At 40.1% G+C, this 22803-nt stretch overlaps 1 protein-coding gene across 2 annotated transcripts in view; it reads left to right on the forward strand.

Moving 5' to 3' along the window:
* TET2 (tet methylcytosine dioxygenase 2) overlaps positions 1-22803 on the forward strand; it is a 71535-nt gene that overhangs the window by 41802 nt on the left and 6930 nt on the right. For both annotated transcript variants that reach the window (XM_020796411.3, XM_073001846.2), the window contains exons 2-8: positions 6310-9739; positions 10598-10688; positions 12511-12604; positions 14018-14226; positions 16120-16270; positions 17029-17118; positions 20401-20538. In XM_020796411.3, coding sequence (XP_020652070.3) covers positions 6355-9739; positions 10598-10688; positions 12511-12604; positions 14018-14226; positions 16120-16270; positions 17029-17118; positions 20401-20538 — 4158 coding nt within the window. In that variant the 5' untranslated portion in view covers positions 6310-6354. The remainder of the gene's footprint in view (positions 1-6309; positions 9740-10597; positions 10689-12510; positions 12605-14017; positions 14227-16119; positions 16271-17028; positions 17119-20400; positions 20539-22803) is intronic.

The following is a 22803-nucleotide window of genomic DNA, read 5'->3' on the forward strand; positions in this document are numbered from 1 at the left end:
TGTCTCCTTAGTAGCAAACTGGCATACTATCCTGTGTAATTTCATAGGCAGTATTCAGAGGGTCTGTGTGGTATTGGAGTTATAACTATGAGTTGGGACATGAGAGATCAAGGTGCTACTGTCCACTGAGCCATGAAATTCAACAGGCTGGTCACAGCCTCTCAGCCTCACTACCTTTCAGAGGGGGAAGAATTAGATAATACCTCCCACCTTGAACTTATTAGAAAAGACATGGGATAAAAATGTGTCAACTTCATTAAATGCAGTCCACAAAAATGTGTGCATTTTTTTGTCAGACCATAGGGGTTCCATAGGACTTTCTTAGTTTTGTTTCTCCTGGAACACATTCACATGGGAACAGGACTTGGCTACCTTTCTTGAAATTCAGAACATGCCTAGGAGTACTGAGAAAGGTGGCAAATAAGTAGGAGCATGTGCTGTTAAGTAGGAGCACATAACAGAATAGCAATTAAAGATAGTACTAACATAAACAACAATAATTATATGATTCCAGCTTATAGCAACCCTTTTGAGAGTTTTCTAGATATAGAGCACTCAGGAGTGGTTTCGGATTCCCTTTTTCTGTGGATGCTCTGGAACTGTGCAGCTTGCCCAAAGCAACACAGACTGGTTCTTCTCCCTGGAAGTGCAGTGGGGAATCAGGGTTACAACAAAGGGGAGTGTAGAGCCTGTTTCATTGAAGCAGGAAGGGCAATTAAAGTATTTCAGGCCACCAAAAATATTTCTGCCTGGCAAATGTTCCATAAAGTACCTTTTGTTCTGCAAACTGCCCTCCATATCTAGTAATACATAAAAGTCTCCCTGTGCCATGATAAAATATAATCTACTATGATAAAGTATAAATATGATATAAATATAATACAACGCTAAATATAATACTTAAAAAATAATAAGCAGTTAGGGACATTAGTATAAAAATCAAAGCAGCCATTACTGGCTAGAAGATTGTTTATAGGGATCGCAGGTGGTATTTAAAGATGTATTCAAACATGTTGATACCACCATTGATAAGGCACTCGATGATACTTTGGTTTATGTAACATGGACAAATAATGGATTCAGTAGTTGACCAAATTTCCTGAATTAAATGGGTCTTTTTCCCTAGCCACACTAGTTGCCTGAGTGGGCAATAGTCAACTGTAGAAAGTTGCACATTTATGATAACTTTGTTAATTCTCATGTTGCTTGATGGGATCACTTATATTTAATACAATGTATTGTAGCAAACATCTTTAGTTACCCATTTCCTGGCTACTAACCTAAGAGAGTTGTGCCCAATAACATTGACTTACAAGTTTCACCCATTTAGTGTTACTTAATAAATATCTGGGTACTATAGAGCTGGATCATTAAAAAAGCCAACTGCCAAAGAACTGATGCTTTTGAACTGTGCTGGAGGAGACTCTTGAGAGTCCCCTGGACTGCAAAGAGAACAAACCTATCCATTTTGAAGGACATCAACCCTGAGTGCTCACTGGAAGGATAGATCCTTACGCTGAGGCTCCAGTACTGGCCATCTCATGATAAGAGAAGACTCCCTGGAAAAGACTGATGTTGGGAAAGTGTGAAGGCAAGAGGAGAAGTGGATGACAGAGGACAAGATGGTTGGACAGTGTCATCAAAATTACCAACATGAATTTGACCAAACTCCAGGAAGCAGTGGAAGACAAGAAGGCCTGGCGTGCTCTGGTCCATGGGGTCACAAAGAGTCGGGCATGATTTAACGACTAAACAACAAACCACAGAGAAGATAGAAAATAGATTAGATCTAACCTGTAGCGAAATGAAATGGGGGAATTTGGAACTTGCTGCACACCTAGAAATATGCCTTTTTTGAGTGAAATCATTCTGTTTGCTGAAGTCCTGCCTATTGTGCAGATCTAGAAATCTGTTGTACAAAAAGAGGTAAAATGACTGAAAATTGAGGTCTTTTGGAAAAGTAGCCTCAGCAGCAACACATGTCAAAATTGCTGTTTATAGTTGTGCCCCATATGAGAAAAGTGTCAGTTGGTATTGGTGGAATTACTTAGCATGCTTATTGAGTGAATGAGATCTTCATGTATTTGAACACTAATGTGCTGCTATAAGTCATGTACCATGACATCTTTAAGGAGGCCAGCCATAATTATGATGGATTAGACTGCGGAATTGGTCCAACATGCAATAATTGTTTCCCAGATGCTACTGATGTGCCATGAATTTCTAACAAATCAGGGCTGGTAGGGGAGAAATGTAAGCTGATACGTATCCTTCCTCAAATATAGTAACTAATGGAAGCAGGATCCATATGGGAAAGACTATTTCAGCAAAGAGTGTGCTTTTGAAAAGGTGCGGTTTATTTTTCAGTACATTTGGAAAACTGGTACTATGATGTAGAAGGTTCATAGCCTTGTTAAATAGCTTCCCATTTTATGGGAATTTTCCATTATATTGCTACAGTTATGGTAAATGTCCATTTGTTTTCAAATTTCCTGGCAAAATATTCCAAATATATTATCAAAATAATTGTAAAATATACGCTATTATGCAAGATCAGTGAAGGGTAAGACAGCTAGCATCTAGAATTTTATCCTGGATGAACAGACTTGCATTACAGAGACCTGTTGGATGAAGCTGGGGAGTTATTCATTCTTGAGCATATTTCTCTGTGCAGCAACTGGCCTGACCTGGGGTGAGGGACCTGGGAGGAGGAGTTGCAATAATCTACTGAAATTCAGTCACTCTTACTAGGTGCCCTGTCCCACAGACAGTTGGGTTTGAGTGTGTGTACCTGAGAGTGGGTGCCCTGGGTAGAATAGAGATTCTGTTCATGTACTGCCCACTCAGCTGCACAACAGTCTTCCTGAATGAGATGGCTGATCTAGTCTTCGGTATGGTACTGCAGTCACCTAGGCTTATTGTCCTGGGAGACGTTAACTTTGTTGTGGAGGCCAGTTTGCCAGGAGTGGCTCAGGACTTTAAGTCTACCATGATGACCATGGAGCTGTCTCAAATGGCATTTGGCCTGTCCATGTTTCAGAACACACTCTTGACCTGGTTTTCTATTGCTGTAGACAGATCACTACTTGGTAGTGTTTAGGCTTATTGAAGCTTTGAACCTTTGTAGGTGTGAGGGACTAATAAAATGGCCTACCCTAGAATTCTAGTGGATCCAAATGGTTTCCTGACAGCTGTTGAGGAGTTTCTGATTGTCTTGGCAAGCAATCCTGTCAAGGCCTTGGCAGATGTGTAGAATGCAGAGGTGCCCAGGTCTATTGTTCCTATGTATCCCCTTCCACGGAGTGTAATCAAACCAGTTCCTTGGTTAATTAGGAAGCTGGGGATGATGAAACAAGTGGGATGGAGACTAGAGTGACAATGGTGGATAATTTAGAACAGATCTAATCAAAATCAGGCTAGAGTTCATTGGAAAGCTTACTCTGTGACAGTGGTGGCATTGAAGCAATTCTTCTCTGCCATCATTGCATTTATACAAAGCTTTCCAGTAGAGCTCTTCCAGGTGGTCAAGGGCCTGCTGCACAGATGGCCACAAAAGGAGGACAATGACCACTGGACTGCATGCTGTAAAGAGTGTGCATGACACTTGAAAGATGAAGTTGCTTGGATCCAATCCAACTTCAGTGCTGTAGTTGACATAAGTCCTGTTGATATAACTTTGGCCTCTGCTTGTCCTGCTATAATGGATACATTTCAGCTGGTGCAGCCTAAGAATGTGGACAAGATCTTTGGAGATGGGCTGGACCCTTGACCTTCCTGGATTATAAAGAAGGGGGACTGGCACAATGAGATAAGGGAGTGGTGAATGCCTCTTTGAACCAGCATGCCCAAAGGAGGCATTAGTAAGACCCTTGTTCAAAAAAGCCCTTCATAAATTTCACTGCATTGGATAATTATCAGTGTTCAATTTTTGGGCACAGTTTTGGAGTGTGTGGTGGCACCCCATCTCCAAAGGTTCCTGAATGATGTAGATTGTCCAGATCTATTGCAATCTGGCTTCAGGACTGGTTACAGAACAGAGATGACTTGGGTCACTATCTGTGAATAGTGTATGAAATGTACTAATTGCTGCAAGTCCTAGCCAGTAGCTTGACCACCCTAATCTATCCCAGCTGAAGCTAGAAGATTTTTTTTGAAGGCACTCCATATAAAATGCCTTAATCTAGATTGGATGTGTGGATAAATATGGCAAGAAGTTATTTTCATGAGGAGGGAGAAAGCTGGCATCCCAGCCAAAGTGGGCTCTGAGCTATTGACTTTTGTTTGTGTGGGTTGGAGTAAATGGGTGTTATACAAACAATCATCAATGTATCTGGGTTAAGAATTGGAGAAGTGTCCAAAGAAGGTGGAGCGGGGACTTTTTTGTGCATTTCCAAATGAGCTACAGCAGTGGTCCCCAACCTTGGGCCTCCAGATGTTCTTGGACTACAACTCTCAGAAGCCTTCACCACCACCTCTGCTGGCCAGGATTTCTGGGATTTGAAGTCCAAGAACATCTGGAGACCCAAGGTTGGGGACCACTGAGCTACGGGATAGTTCAATAAGTTCCCAGTCTCCATAAGATGGTTTTGTCTGCTTATGTATTTTGTTCAAGCAGGGAACTTAGTATTTGATACTTAGACAAGTCAGTGGAATTCAGGAATGGTTTTCCTTTAAGACTGGACTTGCAGCCACCAAACTGATTGGAACCACTATTCCTTCCTTAAGGCAACTTCCAGATCCAAATAGCAGCTATATCCAGCAAAATGTTAACAGCCAAGATATGCAGTGATTAACACGTGGCGATATAGTGTTTCTCTCCAAGCATCCTCCTGGCATTCTCAGACTGCAGTGTGTGAAACTGCTTCAATCCAGCACCTCAATAAGTCAAAGGAAATACCATGCATTTGTACCATAGACATATTAGAATCCAAGTCAGGGCAGATTTATGTTATTTTATTCATAACAAGCTTAACAGGCAAAGGTTCAAGTGGCATGTTACTTGTTTTGCTCCCTATTCTTCAGTCTCACTCAAAACCAAATGAAGACACAGATGGAACAAAGTACTTTTTAGAATCACCACATCCCACTATGAGGCCTGTTAGGCAAGAGGATGACAGTAGGTTTAGTCTGGCATCTGACCATTTCTTATGAGGCCTGAGAAGACCTGTGCACCTTTGAGCCAGCTTTCTCACAGTGCTCTGTCCAAGGTACTGACCACTTCTGCCTTCTCTAACACAGGCCCCTGCTGCGCTAGGCTTGATCTGACATTCCCTTCCCAAGTGTAACAGTACTGTACCTCATTTGCTTTGACCTCAGATATCGGTGCCCTGCTAGTAAATGCCATTGCAGCCAAAGGTACTTTGTTAAATCAATGCCTGAAGCACAGAGTTCAGGGGCAGAGGTACCCACCAACAACCAGTGTCTCTCCATTCCCTTATGCTTGGGCAGAATATGTTTAGAATAAAGAGGTATAACCTGAACACTTTCTGGATCTTACACACTTTTTCCATGTCATCATTGTAGATAATGGCTGTACAGTAGCAAACATCATGTAGAAAGTAAAGGAACCTAAACAATGCATCCCTTCTGTCACAACTAGTATGAGGATTCCCCCCTCCATACTACCTTTTATGCATCAGTGGCTGCTTGCAAAGCTCTCTTTAATCATTCCAGCATTTCTATTAACATACTTTTCTTTAATAAATTGTTTCTTTATTAACACCTTGATGGACAGCATGTAAGATTGTTTAATTTGGGGCACTTATTTTCTGTCTTAATTGTTGCCTTTGCAAGCTTTGTCAGCCTATTGCACGGGAAAGTCTAAAGTTAATAGCAGCTTATCAAAGCAAATGACAGGGAAGTTTCTATTGCAGAAAAATACACTATCTGCAACATTGATGATTGATGTAGTGCCATACCACTTAGAATAATAAAAAGGGGGATTATTTGTAAAATTAAAACAACAGCAAAAGAAACTCCCACTGCAAAAGTTTGGAAAAAAATGAACTTCAAGTAAGACAGTTACGGACAAGGATAAAACACAGGTAGAGTCAGGACAGACCCAACGGTGGATCAAAGTGCCAGCCTGGGTGCTAAAATGTGTACCAAGACTATTAAAGAGCATCTTTGTCTACTCTAATGTGGAAGCATCTCCTCAATTAGGAAAGGTAAAGAAAGGTTACTGAAATATGGTGTACATTAGGTGAACACATTGACGAAACAATTGTTATATACTATGATGGTGTGCAACTTTATGTGCTGTGTGTCAAGTAAATGTGGATTTCTCCCCTCCCCTATTTTCTTTTTCAGATACAATAAGAGGGCAGCCTTGTGGATGGCCCCAGAATAGGCCAGATGGAACAGGATAGAACCAACCATGTTGAAGGCAGTAGTCTGAGCCCATTTCTAATACCACCTCCTTCTCATGTTTGCCAGGCAGAACCTTTCTCAGTGAAGCTGCAGAATGGAAGCCCATCCACAGATAAGTCTCACATTGAAATGAATGGCAACCACACATGGCTGCATTTCAAAGCCAACTACGGAACAAAGCATGCTGTGAAAGGAAATGGAAATAATCGAATAAGTCCTGATCTTGTGCAGGAAAAGAAAAATTGTAACAGATATATGCAAAACGGTGGGATAAAAAGGACTTTTAGTGAGCCGTCTCTGTATGGGCTTCACCAGAATAAGAAACTCAGACAAGATGAAGATGCAAAAGGAGAAAAAGATACCTCATTAGATGGCAGCAGGCAACCAGGTGCTTCTTCTACATGCAGCGAGAAAAACTTTACGGGTTTTAATGTGGAACAAAATGCAGCTTCAGTTCTTATGCAGTCTTCAAGATACAACTGTGGTGCTTCAGAATCTCCCCATGCTCCCCAAATTCAGAATGAACAGGAGAGCCAAAATATTAATTGCCACAACAGGGACTTTGTCTTGCTACACAAGAACAAGACAGTGCCAATGCCTAATGGTGCTATCGTTTCTGCCTCTTCTATGGAAACCATGCATGGTGAACTCCTGGAGAAAACGCTCTCTCAATATAATCCAGACCATGTTTCCATTGCAATGCAAAAAAACACATCTCTTACGAATGCCATAAGCACTCGGGCTATGAACGAGTTGGCTTGTGGCACACCGCATTCATCCCATACCTCAGGGCAGATCAGCTCCCCACAAACCTCAAACTCTGAGCTGCCTCAGGTGCTAGGTTCTGTGGCTACTGATATCCACAGTACAGAAGGTTCCAATAAACTACCCACATTGCCACCATGCTACACTTTTGAGAATTCAGAGCTTCAGTTAGAGCAGCAAAAGATGGAAAACACACACCAGTCACCTACAGAGAACATTGAGGCTCCGGGAAACATGAGGCAGGTTCACAGTTCAGACTACGCACTTGTCAATCAAGATTTTTCAGTAAATCCCCACAGCAACCTGAAAGCTTTAAACGATAACTCAGAGAAATTGCCAGAGCCAGGAGAAGAAAATGGTGGTTTATTCCAACAAGATCCCATGTTCAAGGATTCGTTTACGGCACCTCCAGTTGCAGCTTCTTCTCCTGCGCTAGAGATACACAGTATTCTATCCTCTGGAGCTTCAGAAAAGCATAATAACCCTTCTGAGACCCAGAGTCAGGAGACTCATTATAGAGAAGGAAAGAATGGAGAGCAGCAGCTACAGGCGGAATTTGCAACACAAATGCCTGACTTTTGCCAACAAGCACTTAGTTCTCAACAGAGTCTTCAACAAGATGTTCAGATTTCTAAGCCACCTGTCAGAGAAAAGGATCTGGTGCTCCCTGCAATGGCATCAGGCATTAAAGAACAGTATCCCAATGAAATGCAGGCAAAACTGGAGGGTCAAATTGAAGACGAACAAATATTAGGAAGCAGTAAAGAATTACAATACCACTTTCAGCACCTCTTGGGCCAAATTAATCAGGAGAGTCTAGTTGACAATGAAAAAGTTCGAGTGAACAATCAATTTCAACAGGCAAAGCCTCGTTTGCAACCTTTGTGGACAGGAATGACTTCCCCTCACTTTCGACCCGGTGAGTCTCCCCAAAAATCAAATGAGGTGCTTTTGAGGACTATGCTTCAGCTCCAGTCAAGTTCAACAGAACAGCTACATCCAAAACGATATTCTGAGAGCCCCGATGTGTCACAAGGGATTACAGGACAGACCTGTTACCAGGATGTCACACAATGTGAGCAAATACCAGCACTATACAAGAGCGAGCCAATGCAACTGCCTACTCATCTGACAAATGACCAGCAAATGCAGTTCCAAAAGCACTCATCATCTCCTTCAAAGATGGAGACTCTGTTGAAATCTCATGAACAACAACACAATGTAAAGCACTTCCACTTCCAGGCACAAGAAGAACACCGCAGTGAACAGCCTTTGAAGGTTCAGTCAAAGTCACAGCACTTAAATCCTTCACCACTGGAGAATGAGCAATTCGTGCATTCTCATATTTTGCAACAGATGCTCCAGGCTCAGCCAATGCAACTATCAGAGACTCCACAACTGGCCTTGAACTCTCAGCAGCCAGAACTAAAAATGAAGAACAGAGAACTTCCCCAGATCATTTCCCATTCCCGTAGCACTCCAGAGCAACACCGTGAAAGGACAACATTTAGTCAGCTTAAATTAGAGGAATGTTTTGAATCAGCAAGCAATTATTTCAAATCAGTGGAGCTCCCAGTACACCCCTCACAAACCAGACCGGAACAGGGATCAAGTATAAACAACAGAGATTCCCTTTACAATAATGCGTTCAAAGCAAATGCTGCTCCAAAGCATTCCTCCTACCCAAACAATATGCACTTAATTTCTGAGAATAAGGAAAAGCCTATGAACACTGAGCTGTTTACAGAAAACATAACCCATAACTTACAGCATATGCAATATTATCCAAATAGTATGGGCCCCAAACAAGACGTCTCCCAGTGCTTTCAGGAACAAAAGCCCCAGTCTCCCCCACCTTCAGTTCTCCAAGTACCCTTCCAGCAAACACAGGCATGTTCTAATTCAACTGCCAACATGTGCAGCCAGCAACCTACCCATCCTCAACAAGCATATTTATCATATAGTCAGCAGGTAACCTCTCATGCCCTGGATCAAAGGGAGATCCATCATCCATCTCAACCCCACAAGGATTTTCAGAAGCATGCTGCTCTTCGGTGGCACATCTTAAACAAGCAAGAGCAACAGATTAACCAAAACAAACATGAGACATGTCATCTTATGACCCACAAGTCCATCAAATCTGAAGCTGGGTCCAAGGTGAACCCCTGCCTCCCTCCATTGGCAGGGCAGTTGGAAAACAAAACATGGAAGAAAGCAATCAAACAAGAGGCTCAGCATTTTGGTTGTGAGAGCATGCAACAAAAGAGCATCATTGAAACCATGGAGCAGCAGCTGAAACAGATTCAGGTCAAAACACTATTTGATCACAAGTCCCTTACTATCAAATCACCAAAACATGTGAAAGTTGAAAGTTTAGGACCCATCACTATTCTGTCAAGGAATTCCAGTGCTGCAGAATTTCATGCTTCCTCCTTAGATCAACAGGCCTTTCATTCTAATGAAAAAACACCAACAAAAAGAACTGTTGGAACAGCTCTCAATCATTTTTTAGAGTCACCTTCCAAGTTATTTGATAGTCCTGTGAAAAACCTACTAGATACACCTGTCAAAACCCAATATGATTTCCCTTCCTGCAGTTGTGTTGGTGAGTTGCGTTTGAGGGGTTTTTTTTAATGAACATATGTGCAGTGTTTATTCTGTTATAGCTTACTGAGGCCTCCCAGTTCCCCTGATTATTATTATTATTATGACCATATGCCCTCAAGTTTTTTCTGACTTGCAGTGACCCCCATTTTCTAGGTTTAAAGTGCTCAGAGTGGTTTACCTCCTTCTGGTGGTGGTCTGAAATGATGCAACCTGCCCAGTGCCACACAGATGATGGGTACAGAACCTCATCATACACACACACTTCAAATGAACTTGGCTGAACCCTTTGACAGGAGGAATGCTGGGCATTCAGACTCCTAGCCCCTGGCTCCTCATCCAAGCTACAACAGCTGTCCCAACTCTCTTGCTTACATTTTTCTCTCTCCTTCCCTCCTGCTGTAGATAAAACAGTTTTTCTTCCTTTCCTCCTTCCTTGTGTTAACCCTGCCTCATAAAAATTTCCGACCTGTAGCATTATCAGCCAAAACAATTTGATTCTTGTTTCCTATATATTACTTACCATGTTGTTCAGTGCAAATATTTATATTTAAATTTTTAAAAAAACCTTCCAAAGTGAAATAAAAATAAAAATGTCAACCACCCCACCTAATTATCAATTATGAATGAACACTCACTATGTTGAAGTGATAGCTATAAATCAGTAACTTTACTGGCTAGTCTTACTCTTTTTTTGTTGTGTAGTTCTTTAAACAATTTTAGGTGTTGTTAAGAAATGTGGCCCAAAATAATCAGAAACTAAACGTAAGACTTTGTGTGTGTGTCTGTGTGATTTTCAGAGAAATCAACAACAATGCAGTAATAATTTGTCTGTTTGTTTCAATCTTGTTTTAAACAGAACAGATCATTGAAAAAGATGAAGGCCCTTTCTATACCCATCTAGGAGCTGGTCCTAATGTGGCTGCAATTAGACAAATAATGGAAGAACGGTAATGAATTACCAAGGCATACAACAGATCAAAGTTTATCCATTTGTGCATGTCAGGGTTCCCCCCCCCCCCGCCACTAGCTTTCACACGTAAAGAATGCCACAATTGGATACCCAAGTAATTACTGCTAGGCTGGCTCTTCCAGCATTGCCAGCACTGGGCACTGTGCTGTTCCCTGGGGAGCCACAAGATTTGACAGGTCTACTGGTTTACTGTCTATCCTAAGCCGCCCACTCTAAGGCAGATGCCAGCAAACCCAAACAGGAACAAGCATTCACCAGCTTGCCAAACAAGAAGGTTGGCAGTGGTTACAAAAGCAGGCAGTGGCCTAGTGTTCCCAGTGGGGTCATGCATGCCAAGGTACATAGGAGAGATGAGGAGAGGCCATTGCATTTAAAGGGGGAAAAGCATGCTGCTTCCAAAAAGCAGTATCAGGGGTTAACTTTCTTCTCACTCCCATTAAGAGGAAATCAAATTCATTGAATTTCTCATGTGAATAAGTGACCAGCTGTAGCTTGGGTATTAATTTGTCTTGAACTTAGGTGTACAGTGCAGTATCACAGTGTTTGTTTTTTTCCACAGAACATTAAACTGATATGCAGAGGCAAGTTTTGCTTTGGTTCTATCTTAGCGTTTTTCAAGCAGCAGCCAGGCAAATGCCACATGCAAGACTGATTCCATACATTAAATAGGAGATGCATACTCTGTTCCGATTGGCTGGGTTAGTCCTTAGGAAACTTAGGAAATCTTAAATTGTATGTTTTATGGAAGGTGTTTATGTACATTATGAAATATAGGAATGTGTGAAAGTTTTGCAGACTTGCAAATTTAAAGCACATGTAAGGCTTTTAATCACAATTACATTTATAACCAATGATCCCTTAACCCCCCCCTCTCATTTTACACTTTATTTTCAATATGAAACACAGAGGATTATCTTACAAAAATGACAAGTGGAATCATGTTAGCTCAGTGTTCCAATCATTCTTATATCTACTATAATAAAAATGCAGATGCTTAATGTTCTCCCAACAGTGCTATCCTATGCATGTCTGACTCAGAGGTAAACCCTATTAGCCTAACACCAGTGAAATATGGAGAAACACTGGATTTGAGGCCCCTCCCTAGCAGTTATAACATACTCTCTAGAACAATGTTCCCAACCTTTAAGTCCCCAGATATTCTTGGACTAAAACTCCCAGAAGTTTTCAACACTAGCAAATATTTGTTTCTTTATTCTCACAGTAAGACTCAAACATTTCAAGAGTCTTCGCTCTACTGAGCAAAATTAAGGAAGTGTTCGTGCATTTTTCTCATTTTGCAAAAAGAAAAAAACACACACTGGGATCTTGTGTGAAAAATAAATTTCATATGAAAATTACAAATGTTTTTGCACAAAACCAATGTTGCTGCAGGCAAAACAAGTGCCAGTCATTTTACTTTCACATAGGAATGAAAAAAACTTGCAGCAGTTGACATGTATTTTTTTAAAACGCAGTGTTTCAGTGTGTTGAGACTTACCCTTTTATAGTCCAGGCCAATTTGTGAGTATTTCTTGCATCTGTATGGTTAACATGTTACAGCACAAAGCTTTCTTCTGTTGCTGTAAAATACTACATTTAGAGTGGGATATATTCAGTTCTCATTTTAGTGCAGAGTTATCTAATCCTCACACCCCAAACCTATATACAAAGCTAAGGGAAGCATACGTATTTTCTGAATATTTGACAGGCCCTAATGATATATAAATCTACCCTAAGTTACAACGGTCATGTTCTCTTTGTCCATTCATATGATTGGGTTTTTCTTTTCTTTTTTAAAGATATGGACAGAAAGGCAAAGCCATAAGAATAGAGAAGATTGTCTATACAGGGAAGGAAGGCAAAAGTGCCCAAGGATGTCCTATTGCTAAATGGGTAAGAATTGTGTGTACATGACCATATAAAGCAATAGCTCCCAAACTTTTCAACACTGCATCTCCCTTTTTTTATTTTCGAAAAGCTGTCATTCTACTCCACCACTATCACCATTCAACTGCCTTAAAAATGACTTTGAAATTTAAAATTAAAATAAATACCAAAATGTAGTACAAATTATTTTAAATTCAGAATAAGAACAAATAGGTTTTTATATAACAAAACAACAAAATGAAACTTGCCTTAAGAAATAGCAGAAACAGTAATTTTAATGTGAAAGACGATGCAGTGTTTCTCTCTCACACACACACCACTTCATACCTCCATGAGGGGGCACACAGCCCAGTATTGAAACCAGTGGTAGAAGGTATATAAGTGTAAAATAGTATATTTACTCTATATAAGCATGTAAGTCAAAATATTTAGTAAATAAAATTGTAGCCCTAGCAATTAACTAGGAGTGCTATTAAAGGACATATGATAAATCCAGAAATGGATTTAGAAATTAAAATACTGAATAGCAAAATGTGTCTTAAAATTAATCGTTGTCCAGACTTGCCAGATTTTATAGCAAATGTACACCAATGAAAATAAAAAGGAACTTGTCAATAGTGTTACTGAGCTGAGAAAAACATAATTAGAAAAGAATGGAATGCTTTGAAAATGTACCTCACCAAAGGCATTCAAAGCTCCATAAATGTTCTCTATTTATGAATTTATTATTTCTTAGTGTACATTTCCCATAATCTCAAAGTAGTTTTCAGATACAGTAAAAATCATTAGAACAATTTAAAACCCTCAGTGAACAACAGATTGAAGTTGGAGGTAACCAGGCAACACAAGTTGTACATAGTAACCTGATTAAAGAAAATGTCATCCCATCATTTATGATTCTAATCTGTTAACATACAATTTTGTAGAAGACACAGCACTGCCTTATACTCTCTGAAATCCTGTTGCACATCTCCCTTTGTGTTTTGGTCTACACACAACTCATGTAAAGGTAAAGTTACCTTATGTGTACCCCCAAATCACAAAAGGAAGTGTTTAATCAGCGGCAATTTGGGACTGCCAGTGACATAATTCCTGTTGTTTAGATAGGCCTCACCCAACAGGATTTCAGGCACTGAGTCACACCATTGGTCTATCTAGCCCAGTATTGCTGGTTCTTACTGGCAGCAACTCTGCACAGACTCAAGAGTCTCCTAAACCCTCCTGTGTTGAAATCTCGTTATGTGAAGATGCTATGCTTTATGGCCTATAAAGAATGTGTACGACCTGCTGTAACTTATAGTATATGAAGAGTGGATAAAACCTAAGTGATTTTAAGAGCACAGATCCCACCTTCTCTTGTATCTCAATAAAAACATGTATGTCCCTTTATCTTGGGTGGGTATTTGTTGGATAATGCAGGTAATTCGTAGAAGCAGTACTGAAGAGAAACTCCTTTGCTTGGTACGGGAGCGTGCAGGCCACACCTGTGAAGCGGCAGTGATCATTGTGCTCATCCTGGTGTGGGAAGGGATTCCACGAAGCCTGGCAGACAAACTGTATTCAGAACTCTCTGACACTTTAAGGAAATATGGCACGCTCACCAATCGCCGGTGTGCTCTAAATGAAGAGTAAGTTAAGTATGTACTTGTTCCCCTTCATGCAGGGCCAAATTTAGGGGTGGGCAAATTGAACAGTTGCTTCTAGGCATTGAGCTGAAGGAGGCCCCAAACTAAAAGTCAGCCTGTACCATACCAATAACTAGTCATTAGAGGACTTAATTCTTTTGCTACAGGAAGTGCATGATCATCATGACAGGAGCTTTTCCTCACTTCTCATGTCTTGCAAATGAACTTGTTTTGTTACATGGTTGATCTTTGGATCTGAACCTGGCTTTGTTTTTCAGTCTGATTTCACAGACATAAAAGTTCACCTCTGTCATATGTCTGGAACTCTAGTGTGATTTCAGATCTGTTTTGGGGTGTCTGTAATATGATTTTGTATTTGTTAAATGTACTATCTATACTAAGCTGGGCTAAGGGAAAACAGTATATTTTTAATATTCAACCTTTAAAAAAAATTCTACAGGTTGTTTGGTAGTTACAAATGAACTCCAGAGAATTGGCTTTAAAGTATTTTGTTTTCCAGTTTCCAGTGTCGTGTCCTTAACTCCAGTTGCAGATCAGTGAAATATGTATTTGAGTATCAAAGGCCATAAGCACTACAGATACTATAATTACTATGAGCTAAATGCAATTTTTAGTCTGAACTGGAGAACAGAAGCTTAGTTTCATTTCTCCCATAATTTTTTTAATTTTTTAAAATTTGTAAGTTTTTTTAATGCATAGATTTTTCTTGCAATAATCTCTGCCCAGTACATAGTGTGCCACAATGGCAGCAAGCTCCATCCAAGGTGCCTAGCTTAGCATCCTAATTATGAAAACATGTGTTTTTGAAATTTCCCTCTGCCACTTTCTGAAATTATCTTAGGGACCTATCTGGCATTATGGGAATGCTGTTTATTTATTTATTTGTTTGTTCGTTCGTTCATTCATTCACTCATTCATTTTAAAATATTTGTATAATACCTGTCATGTACAATAGATTCAGGAAATGAATAGTGTATCTCTCTCTCTCTCTCTCTCTCTCTTGTGTGTGTGTGTGTGTGTGTGTGTGTGTGTGTGTGTGTGTGTGAGAGAGAGAGAGAGAGAGAGAGAGATCTAAATCCGCCTTTATTATGCATCTAAACTGCCCTGGTTAAACACAGGATTTCAGTGTGATAGAAGCAGTCAATGTACAGCCTATCTGACCTGACATGTTTGTGTCTTTTATCAAGTTCTGCTACATGATGTTATTTCCCCACATATACCATTACCTTCCAAAGGGGAAAAAAGTAATTAAAATTCCAAAGAAGTAATACATTTTATTTCAGAATTGGTCGATACTGATTACATTTACATTATATTTATTAAATCCCAATTAAAATATCTGCTTTTACACAAAAACAATGCACAGCCCTAATATTGTAAAACACCATGGGCAAGATTTTGTTAAACAATTATGGAAACATGATCGCTGTCCTCTCTAACTTTGTTAATTGCCTGTTGAATGTTTCGGGAAGAAGTTACATCTCGGTTTTGTGAACATCACATATTTGAATTTGTAATAGTTGTTTAATGTTGGCCAGAATCATATTAGGCATAACTCAATAATTGTAGATCCCAGTTGTGAATGTCTTTGTGTTTGCTGTTAAGTGCCAAAACATTTCATTTGTTATTATAACAAATGCCTAGTTTGATTTAATTTGTGGCAGTTTGTCACCAAAATTTACAATAATTGCACTATTGCCACATAAAAATGTAGCTGGATTCTGGCCATTATGTTTTCAAAATCAACTTAGTGGTGTTGTACATAGTGAGATGATCAGCAAAGTCATCAAGATATATACTTGTTCAGGGACAGACACTTCACTGGTATCCATGCTGTGATTGCATTGTTGCTAGAAATGCTGCCTTCTTTTGTAGACGAACATGTGCATGCCAAGGTCTTGACCCTGAGACGTGTGGTGCATCTTTTTCCTTTGGCTGTTCATGGAGTATGTACTACAATGGATGCAAGTTTGCCAGAAGCAAGATCCCAAGGAAGTTCAAATTATTAGGGGATGACCCAAAAGAGGTAGGAGCTAAATAAAACTGTATATGTTGCTGTCTCTGGGGTGTTTCTATCCCTGTTAGCCTCAGTAAGAATGACTAGCAAGGTTAAATGTCAGTCCTTCAGTTTCCTGACGGTGAGCCCCAGGCATCTCTCTCAATGCCTGCCTTTAGCTGCAGAGCTGCATTTTGTCCTGCTTGTCTCTCTAGCAGCTCACAGTAATGCAGTAAAGTAAGCAAAAAGACAAATCCACATACAAAAACAAAGGATCACAGAGTGTGGGAAAGGACATTGCAGATGGTCTTGTCTCTAGCTTAGTGCAGGAAGAAGTTAAAGTGTTCCTGACAGATGGTTGTACAGCCTCTATGACCTTCCAAGAACCCATGACCTTTCTGATCAGTATGTTCCACTCTCAAACACTCTCTCTGATTCTTAGGATATTTATCTTGGTATGTTTCCAAAGTTTGCTTCCCTACAATTTCCATCTCTTGGTTCTAGTCCTGCCACAAGACAGAAGTCTGTTCCATGTGCAACAGCCCTTCGTATATTTGAAGATAGAGACCATCTCTATCCTTAAGTTTCTCTTTTCTAAGCAAGACATAATGTAGCTCTTTCAGCTCTGCCCTATGGAATGTAATGCCATATGCCCATGATATATGTCCATTTAATGGCCCACTGAATAATGCCATGGTGATGTAAAGTACAAATGCACTTGAGATTTAGTTTGTTAAATTAACACAATTCAGTGGTAATGTGTGGAATTAATATTTTAAAACAAATAGGAAGAAAAGCTAGAATCCAATCTTCAGACACTGTCAACGCTGATGGCTCCCACGTATAAGAAACTGGCACCAGATGCATATAACAACCAGGTAGGTAAACAAAACATAGAGTTTAATAACAACACAAAAATATTCTTGTTCGTCTGTATATAAGTCTTGTTAAAATAATTTTTTAAAATAATCCTTTGTGGGAATTAGATCCCTCCCCCCTCAAAAATTTTAGTATACATTTACATATTTTCTGATAATTAGTATGAAGTAGCCAGGGGTCAACCCCTTCTGGCTAGCCCTAATAGCCAAGGTGTTTGTTTTTTTCTGTCACTGGGAAATCTTTGAAAATAGTAGCACCTCTAAGATCACTTAGTGGTTTTACTAATGCAAATAAGAGTTATCACATATGGCAAATATACTGTGGATGAAAGTGGAAATGTATGACAAAAATACTCTTAATTATATAAAGCAAATGATAAGTAAAGCATATTAAATAGTGATTCAGGGAACGCTGTTCCAAGTTCTCGTCATAGATTATTCCTTTGCTCTGAAGGTACTGGTAGAATACCTGGGGCAGGATTCCTTAGATATCCCTAGAGCTTCCTCTGCCTGAAGTGCTTTTCAGAACAGCTGGTGTAGCATGTTCTTTCTGACACAGAGCATAATTACAGTATCTATATTAATTACTCTAATAGAACATTTTCTCCCGGGGTGTCTTAACTGTCCAGCTATAATGTCTCTCCCTATGTTGCACATTGATTAACACCATTCCCCACACACTCATGCATACACACACATCTAGTGCATTTTCCTAGTCTCCGTCAAATCCACAAATCTTATATCAGCACATAAAACAGAAGTAGTATTAAACTAGAACATAGAGGAAGCTGTCGATAAATCACATCCATCCTCCTGAGTGTGTAAGATATTGGCTAGGTCAGTGACTTTATTGATGCATGTCTCTCCCAATTAACATTTATGTTTCTTTTCTGTTTCTCAAGATGGCAAATCAGTCCAAATGATAAAGAATGTTGTGGCATCACTGTTCACAAAAAGGAATGTGCTATAAAATCTTCAAATAAAACCTTTCTTTAAGAATCCAGTTCTTCTTATTTGTCAGGGCAGACAAGTTTAATGAAGAATGTATACAGTGGACCCTCGGCTTACGGAATTAATCCTTATTGGAACAGTGGCCACAGATCGAAAAGTCCGTAGGTCGAGGGTCCATTTCCCATAGGAATCCATTGAAAACCATTTAATCCATTTGAGCCAAAGGACAAGAGGGGACAGGAGACAGAGGGCAGCAGGTGCAGTTTTGGAAGCCCAGGAAGCCGAAAGTCGCTCTGTGCCCGCTGACAGCTTTTGGCTTTTGGGGCTTAGAAAGCTGCACCCGCTGCCCTCTTGTCTCCTGTCCCCAGTGCCCTATGCCTCAGGCAGAGGGCACCGGGGACAGGAGACAAGAGGGCAGTGGGTGCAGCTTTCTAAGCCCCGAAAGCCGGCAGCAGGCGCAGAGCGGCTTTTGGCTTGCCAAGCCAGCAGCGGGTGCGGAAAGGGGGAAAGGGCGGGAAATGTAGAGCAGTCCCCTGCTGCCCTCTTGTTTCCTGCCCCCTGTGTCCTCTGCCTCCTGTCCAGAGGGCACCGGGGACAGGATACAAGAGGGCAGCAGGGGCTGCTTTGAATTTCCCGCCCTTTCCCCCTGCCTTTCGTAGGTTGAAGCTCCAGCCGCAAGTCGAATTAAAATTTTGCAGCTGGAGCTTTTCGTACCTCGAAATTTCCGTAAGTAGGGACCTTCGTAAATCGAGGGTCCACTGTATAGCAGTAGCTAATGGTCATGGTAATCCAAAGGATAGCATTTAGATTCAAACAGAACCAATACAAGTGGGACCAGCAATAGAACAGAAGTTTGTTTGTAACTGCAGACAGAAACACATTCTTCCAGAATGCTCCATTCCTGTGCACTTATCCCTGGATTTTTCCCCCCATCTCAATAGTCTCTAACCTTTCTGTGCCTGTTGAATATCCTCAGACCTTTTTAGAGTGTTTTTGATGCCATCCCCTGCCTCCAGCCTTTGGGTTTTCCCCTAAAGATTTAAAAAAAACAATAATTGAGAAACAAATGGCTTCCACAAGTCCTGTGATACATTTCCCTGTGCTATTTTGCCTATGCAGAATAGAGATCCATATTTAGAGGATGAGCTTTCTGTTAAAATACAGTAGGTGTAACTGTTTCTGTAGGTCCCTGATTCCTCTGGCCTTTACTGCTTTAAAAAAAACTACCACAAGGAAGAGTGGTCCTTGCCACACCTGGAAGTGCTCATCAGCTGCAATTTACCTTTTAAATCAGTCATAGTTCCTCCCACTCCACCCAATTCCAGCATTAAATATCAAAAATGCCTCTTGTAGTGTTCTCCATTTACTAGATCTATGGTTCTTGTTGTATTATGTAATGGTTTATGAATATTCATGTTGCTGAGAGGCGGAGCCAAGAGAGATGCTATAAGAGGCGGAGTCAGAGAGTCAGTTTAAGTCAGTGTGTAGAGAGTAAGAGGGAGAGTAATAGAGTGTGTAGTTTGGGAAATTTAGGAATGATTAGTTACTGAAGATTTATGAATCTCTGTAATCAATAAACCAAAGTTTTATTTAAAAGAAGAAGTGTGGACCTGAATCTTTCTGAAGTAATGGTGATTTAGAGATCATCTGGTGGCAGCAAATGTAAAAGAAGAGAGTGTTTGCCTTCGTGTGCTCTGAGGCTTGACGGTCAAGCAAGGGGCACGAGGGTGGACGTCACACCTCTTTTTCTAGACTTTCATTTTTTTCCAATTTTGGGCATTTTTGGTAGTTCCTGTGGTTCCTAGGGGACAAAATTACTCCAAATGGACCCATCAAAATTGTCCACATGGTATATGAGATATCTTTGATTGTCAGATGCTGAGGACAAAAAGGATGAGGGGACAACAAACTTGCCTTACCCCAGTGTAGGTATTTCCTGGAGCATCTTGGTGGCCATTGATGGATATGAGAATGACAGGTTTGAGGGCCTTGGTGTGATCCCACAAAACAGTTCTTGTGCATGAGAGGTGGAACAGATGAAACTTATTTATTTATTTATTTATTTATTTATTTATTTATTTATTTATTTGATTTATATCCCGCCCATCTGGTATATCATAACAGCTCACCAGCAGTCTTAACTTCCAGTAGATCTTGTCGTACATGATTTTGATGATGTAGTAGATATATTCTTAGGAAGTGCCTTGGCTTCTGAATTCAATGTGATAGCAGAGTTTCCTTCCCTTAAATTTAAAATAATCATCATTTTGTAGAGTGATGCAAAAATTTAAATGGTAATATATATTGATAATGGATTCTTTTTGTTTTTAGATTGAATATGAACACAGAGCACCTGAGTGTCGTCTGGGTTTAAAAGAAGGTCGCCCATTCTCCGGGGTCACTGCCTGTTTGGATTTTTGTGCTCATGCTCACAGGGACTTGCATAATATGCAGAATGGTAGCACATTGGTACGTGGATGATGCATGCAAAATTAAATTCTTCTGTTAAGGTCATGATTTTTCATAATCTATTATTTCAGTTAAGCAGGCAGATGATGGCAGCAAGGAGAAACAATGAAATATTGATACAAAGGGAAGATGAAAACTTTCCGGGATATTAATTAAAACAGGCTAGAGATTCCCTGGGTTTTTTCTTAAGATCCTAGCCTTGTTGCTTTTCCTCCATAGTGAAAAAACAGGAGATTTCAGATGATCAGCACATGAATTGATGTGGACAGGCAAGATCTCATGTCTTTAGCTGAATTTTCAGGAATGTTATTCTGAGGATCATAGCTTTTGTAATTATGAATGAGAGCAATAGCATTCTTTTCCACAGCTTACATTAATTTAGGGAGAATGGCATCACCAACAATGACATACTGTTGCCACGAATTCAAAAGAAACTTTTTTGATTCAGGGTTATACAAGGAAGAATTAAAACAGGGTCTCTTCAGTGTTGCCATGTTAAACTCTTTAATGTACTTTGAGTAATTTGTTTTTGAAAATTGTTGTATAAATAAAATTAGATGACAATTCTAGTTTTTGTTTTTTAGAGAGCCAAACTTAATTTTACTTGGCACAGTCTTGGAGGACCTATTTTGTTTTCTGCTAGATGGCTGAGATCAGTAAAGCCAAAGCCTGACACAAAGTGTAATAGTTTTCAGACATGTAGTCACATTAGTCTGTTTTAGCATTTATAAGAGACAAAGTGAAAATAAAAACAAAAGTATTGTGGCATCTTAAAGATTAACAATTAATTTCATGGTGTGCTTTTACAAATTATGTAATTTAAAAAAGATGCATTGGAATAAATGTTAGTCTTTAAGGTACCACAATAATCTTGCTTTTGTGTTTGTCTCGTATGTGACACAATTGTCTACCACATCTCATGAACCATACAATGTGATATATACAACCTTACATGGAAGTTGCTATTGATGAGGGATTCTGAGGCCAGAAATAGCCATTGTAGATACTATGTAGTTTGAAAAAAAAAATCCTTAAAGGCTGGTTGTGTGTGAGTGTCACAGAAGAAGCTTCTTGCATCTCCCAGTTTGCAGATTTGCTAGCTTCATTTGGATTCCAAGGATTCCTTTGAAATCTTATGTCTTCATTGGAATCACTTTACTTCAGCATCAACATGCTTTCAGCTCTAATGATGCATTATCTGTAACATCTGCTTCTACCCTAACATTACCACCAAACAACTAGCCAACACCACTGAACACCTGGTCAAAAAGAATATACCACATTTTTCCATGTATAAGACTATACTTTTGTCTAAAATCTTTAGACTAAAAATTGAGGGTCGTCTTATACAGTGGACCCTTGACTTACAGATGGCTTGACTTACAGACTTTTTGAGTTACAGACTTCTCTGGCCGCAAAATTTAGGTTTGACTTGCAGCCTGAGAATTGACTTACAGACCAGAAAAAAACCAGAATGGAACAAAAACGGCCTGTTACAGGATTAATTGGTTTTCAATGCACTGTAGGTCAATGGAGACTTGACTTACAGACTTTTTGACTTGAGAACCGCCTTCCAATACGGATTAAGTTCTCAAGTCAAGACCCCACTGTACATGGAAGTAAGCTGAGGAGAGAACAAAAACAAGTGGAGGGGAATGCAGCTTTGTTCCATTTCCCCCTGCACTTGCTAAGCCCCACTTAGATTTCTTAATTTTGGATTAGAAAAGGGGGGGCGTCTTATACATGGGGGTATCTTATACACAGAAAAATACGGTAATTGATACTTCCATTTTACAGATGAGGAGTACCAAAGCTCAGATATAACAATCACCAAACGGACATCTTTGGGGGTGGGGGAACGCCTTGCTTTCATTCAGCCAAAAGCCCTGACAGATCTACTGCCAACCACCCAATGGTGTATCAGTACATTTTTGTTGTTTAGTCGTTGTGTCTGACTCTTTGTGATCACATGGACCAGAGCATGCCAGGCCCTCCTGTCTTCCACTGCCTCCCGGAGTTTGGTCAAATTCATGTTGGTAGCTTCAATGACACTGTCCAACCATCTCGTCCTCTGTCATCTCCTTCTCCTCTTGCCCTCACACTTTCCCAACATCAGGGTCTTTTCCAGGGAGTCTTCTCTTCTCATGAGATGGCCAAAGTACTGGAGCCTCAGCTTCAGGATCTGTCCTTCCAGTGAGCACTCAGGGTTAATTTCCTTCAAAATGGATAGGTTTGTCCTCTTTGCAGTCCAGGGGACTCTCAAGA

This window comes from Pogona vitticeps, chromosome 5, assembly GCF_051106095.1.
Source record: "Pogona vitticeps strain Pit_001003342236 chromosome 5, PviZW2.1, whole genome shotgun sequence".
Classification (NCBI taxonomy): Eukaryota; Metazoa; Chordata; class Lepidosauria; order Squamata; family Agamidae; genus Pogona; species Pogona vitticeps.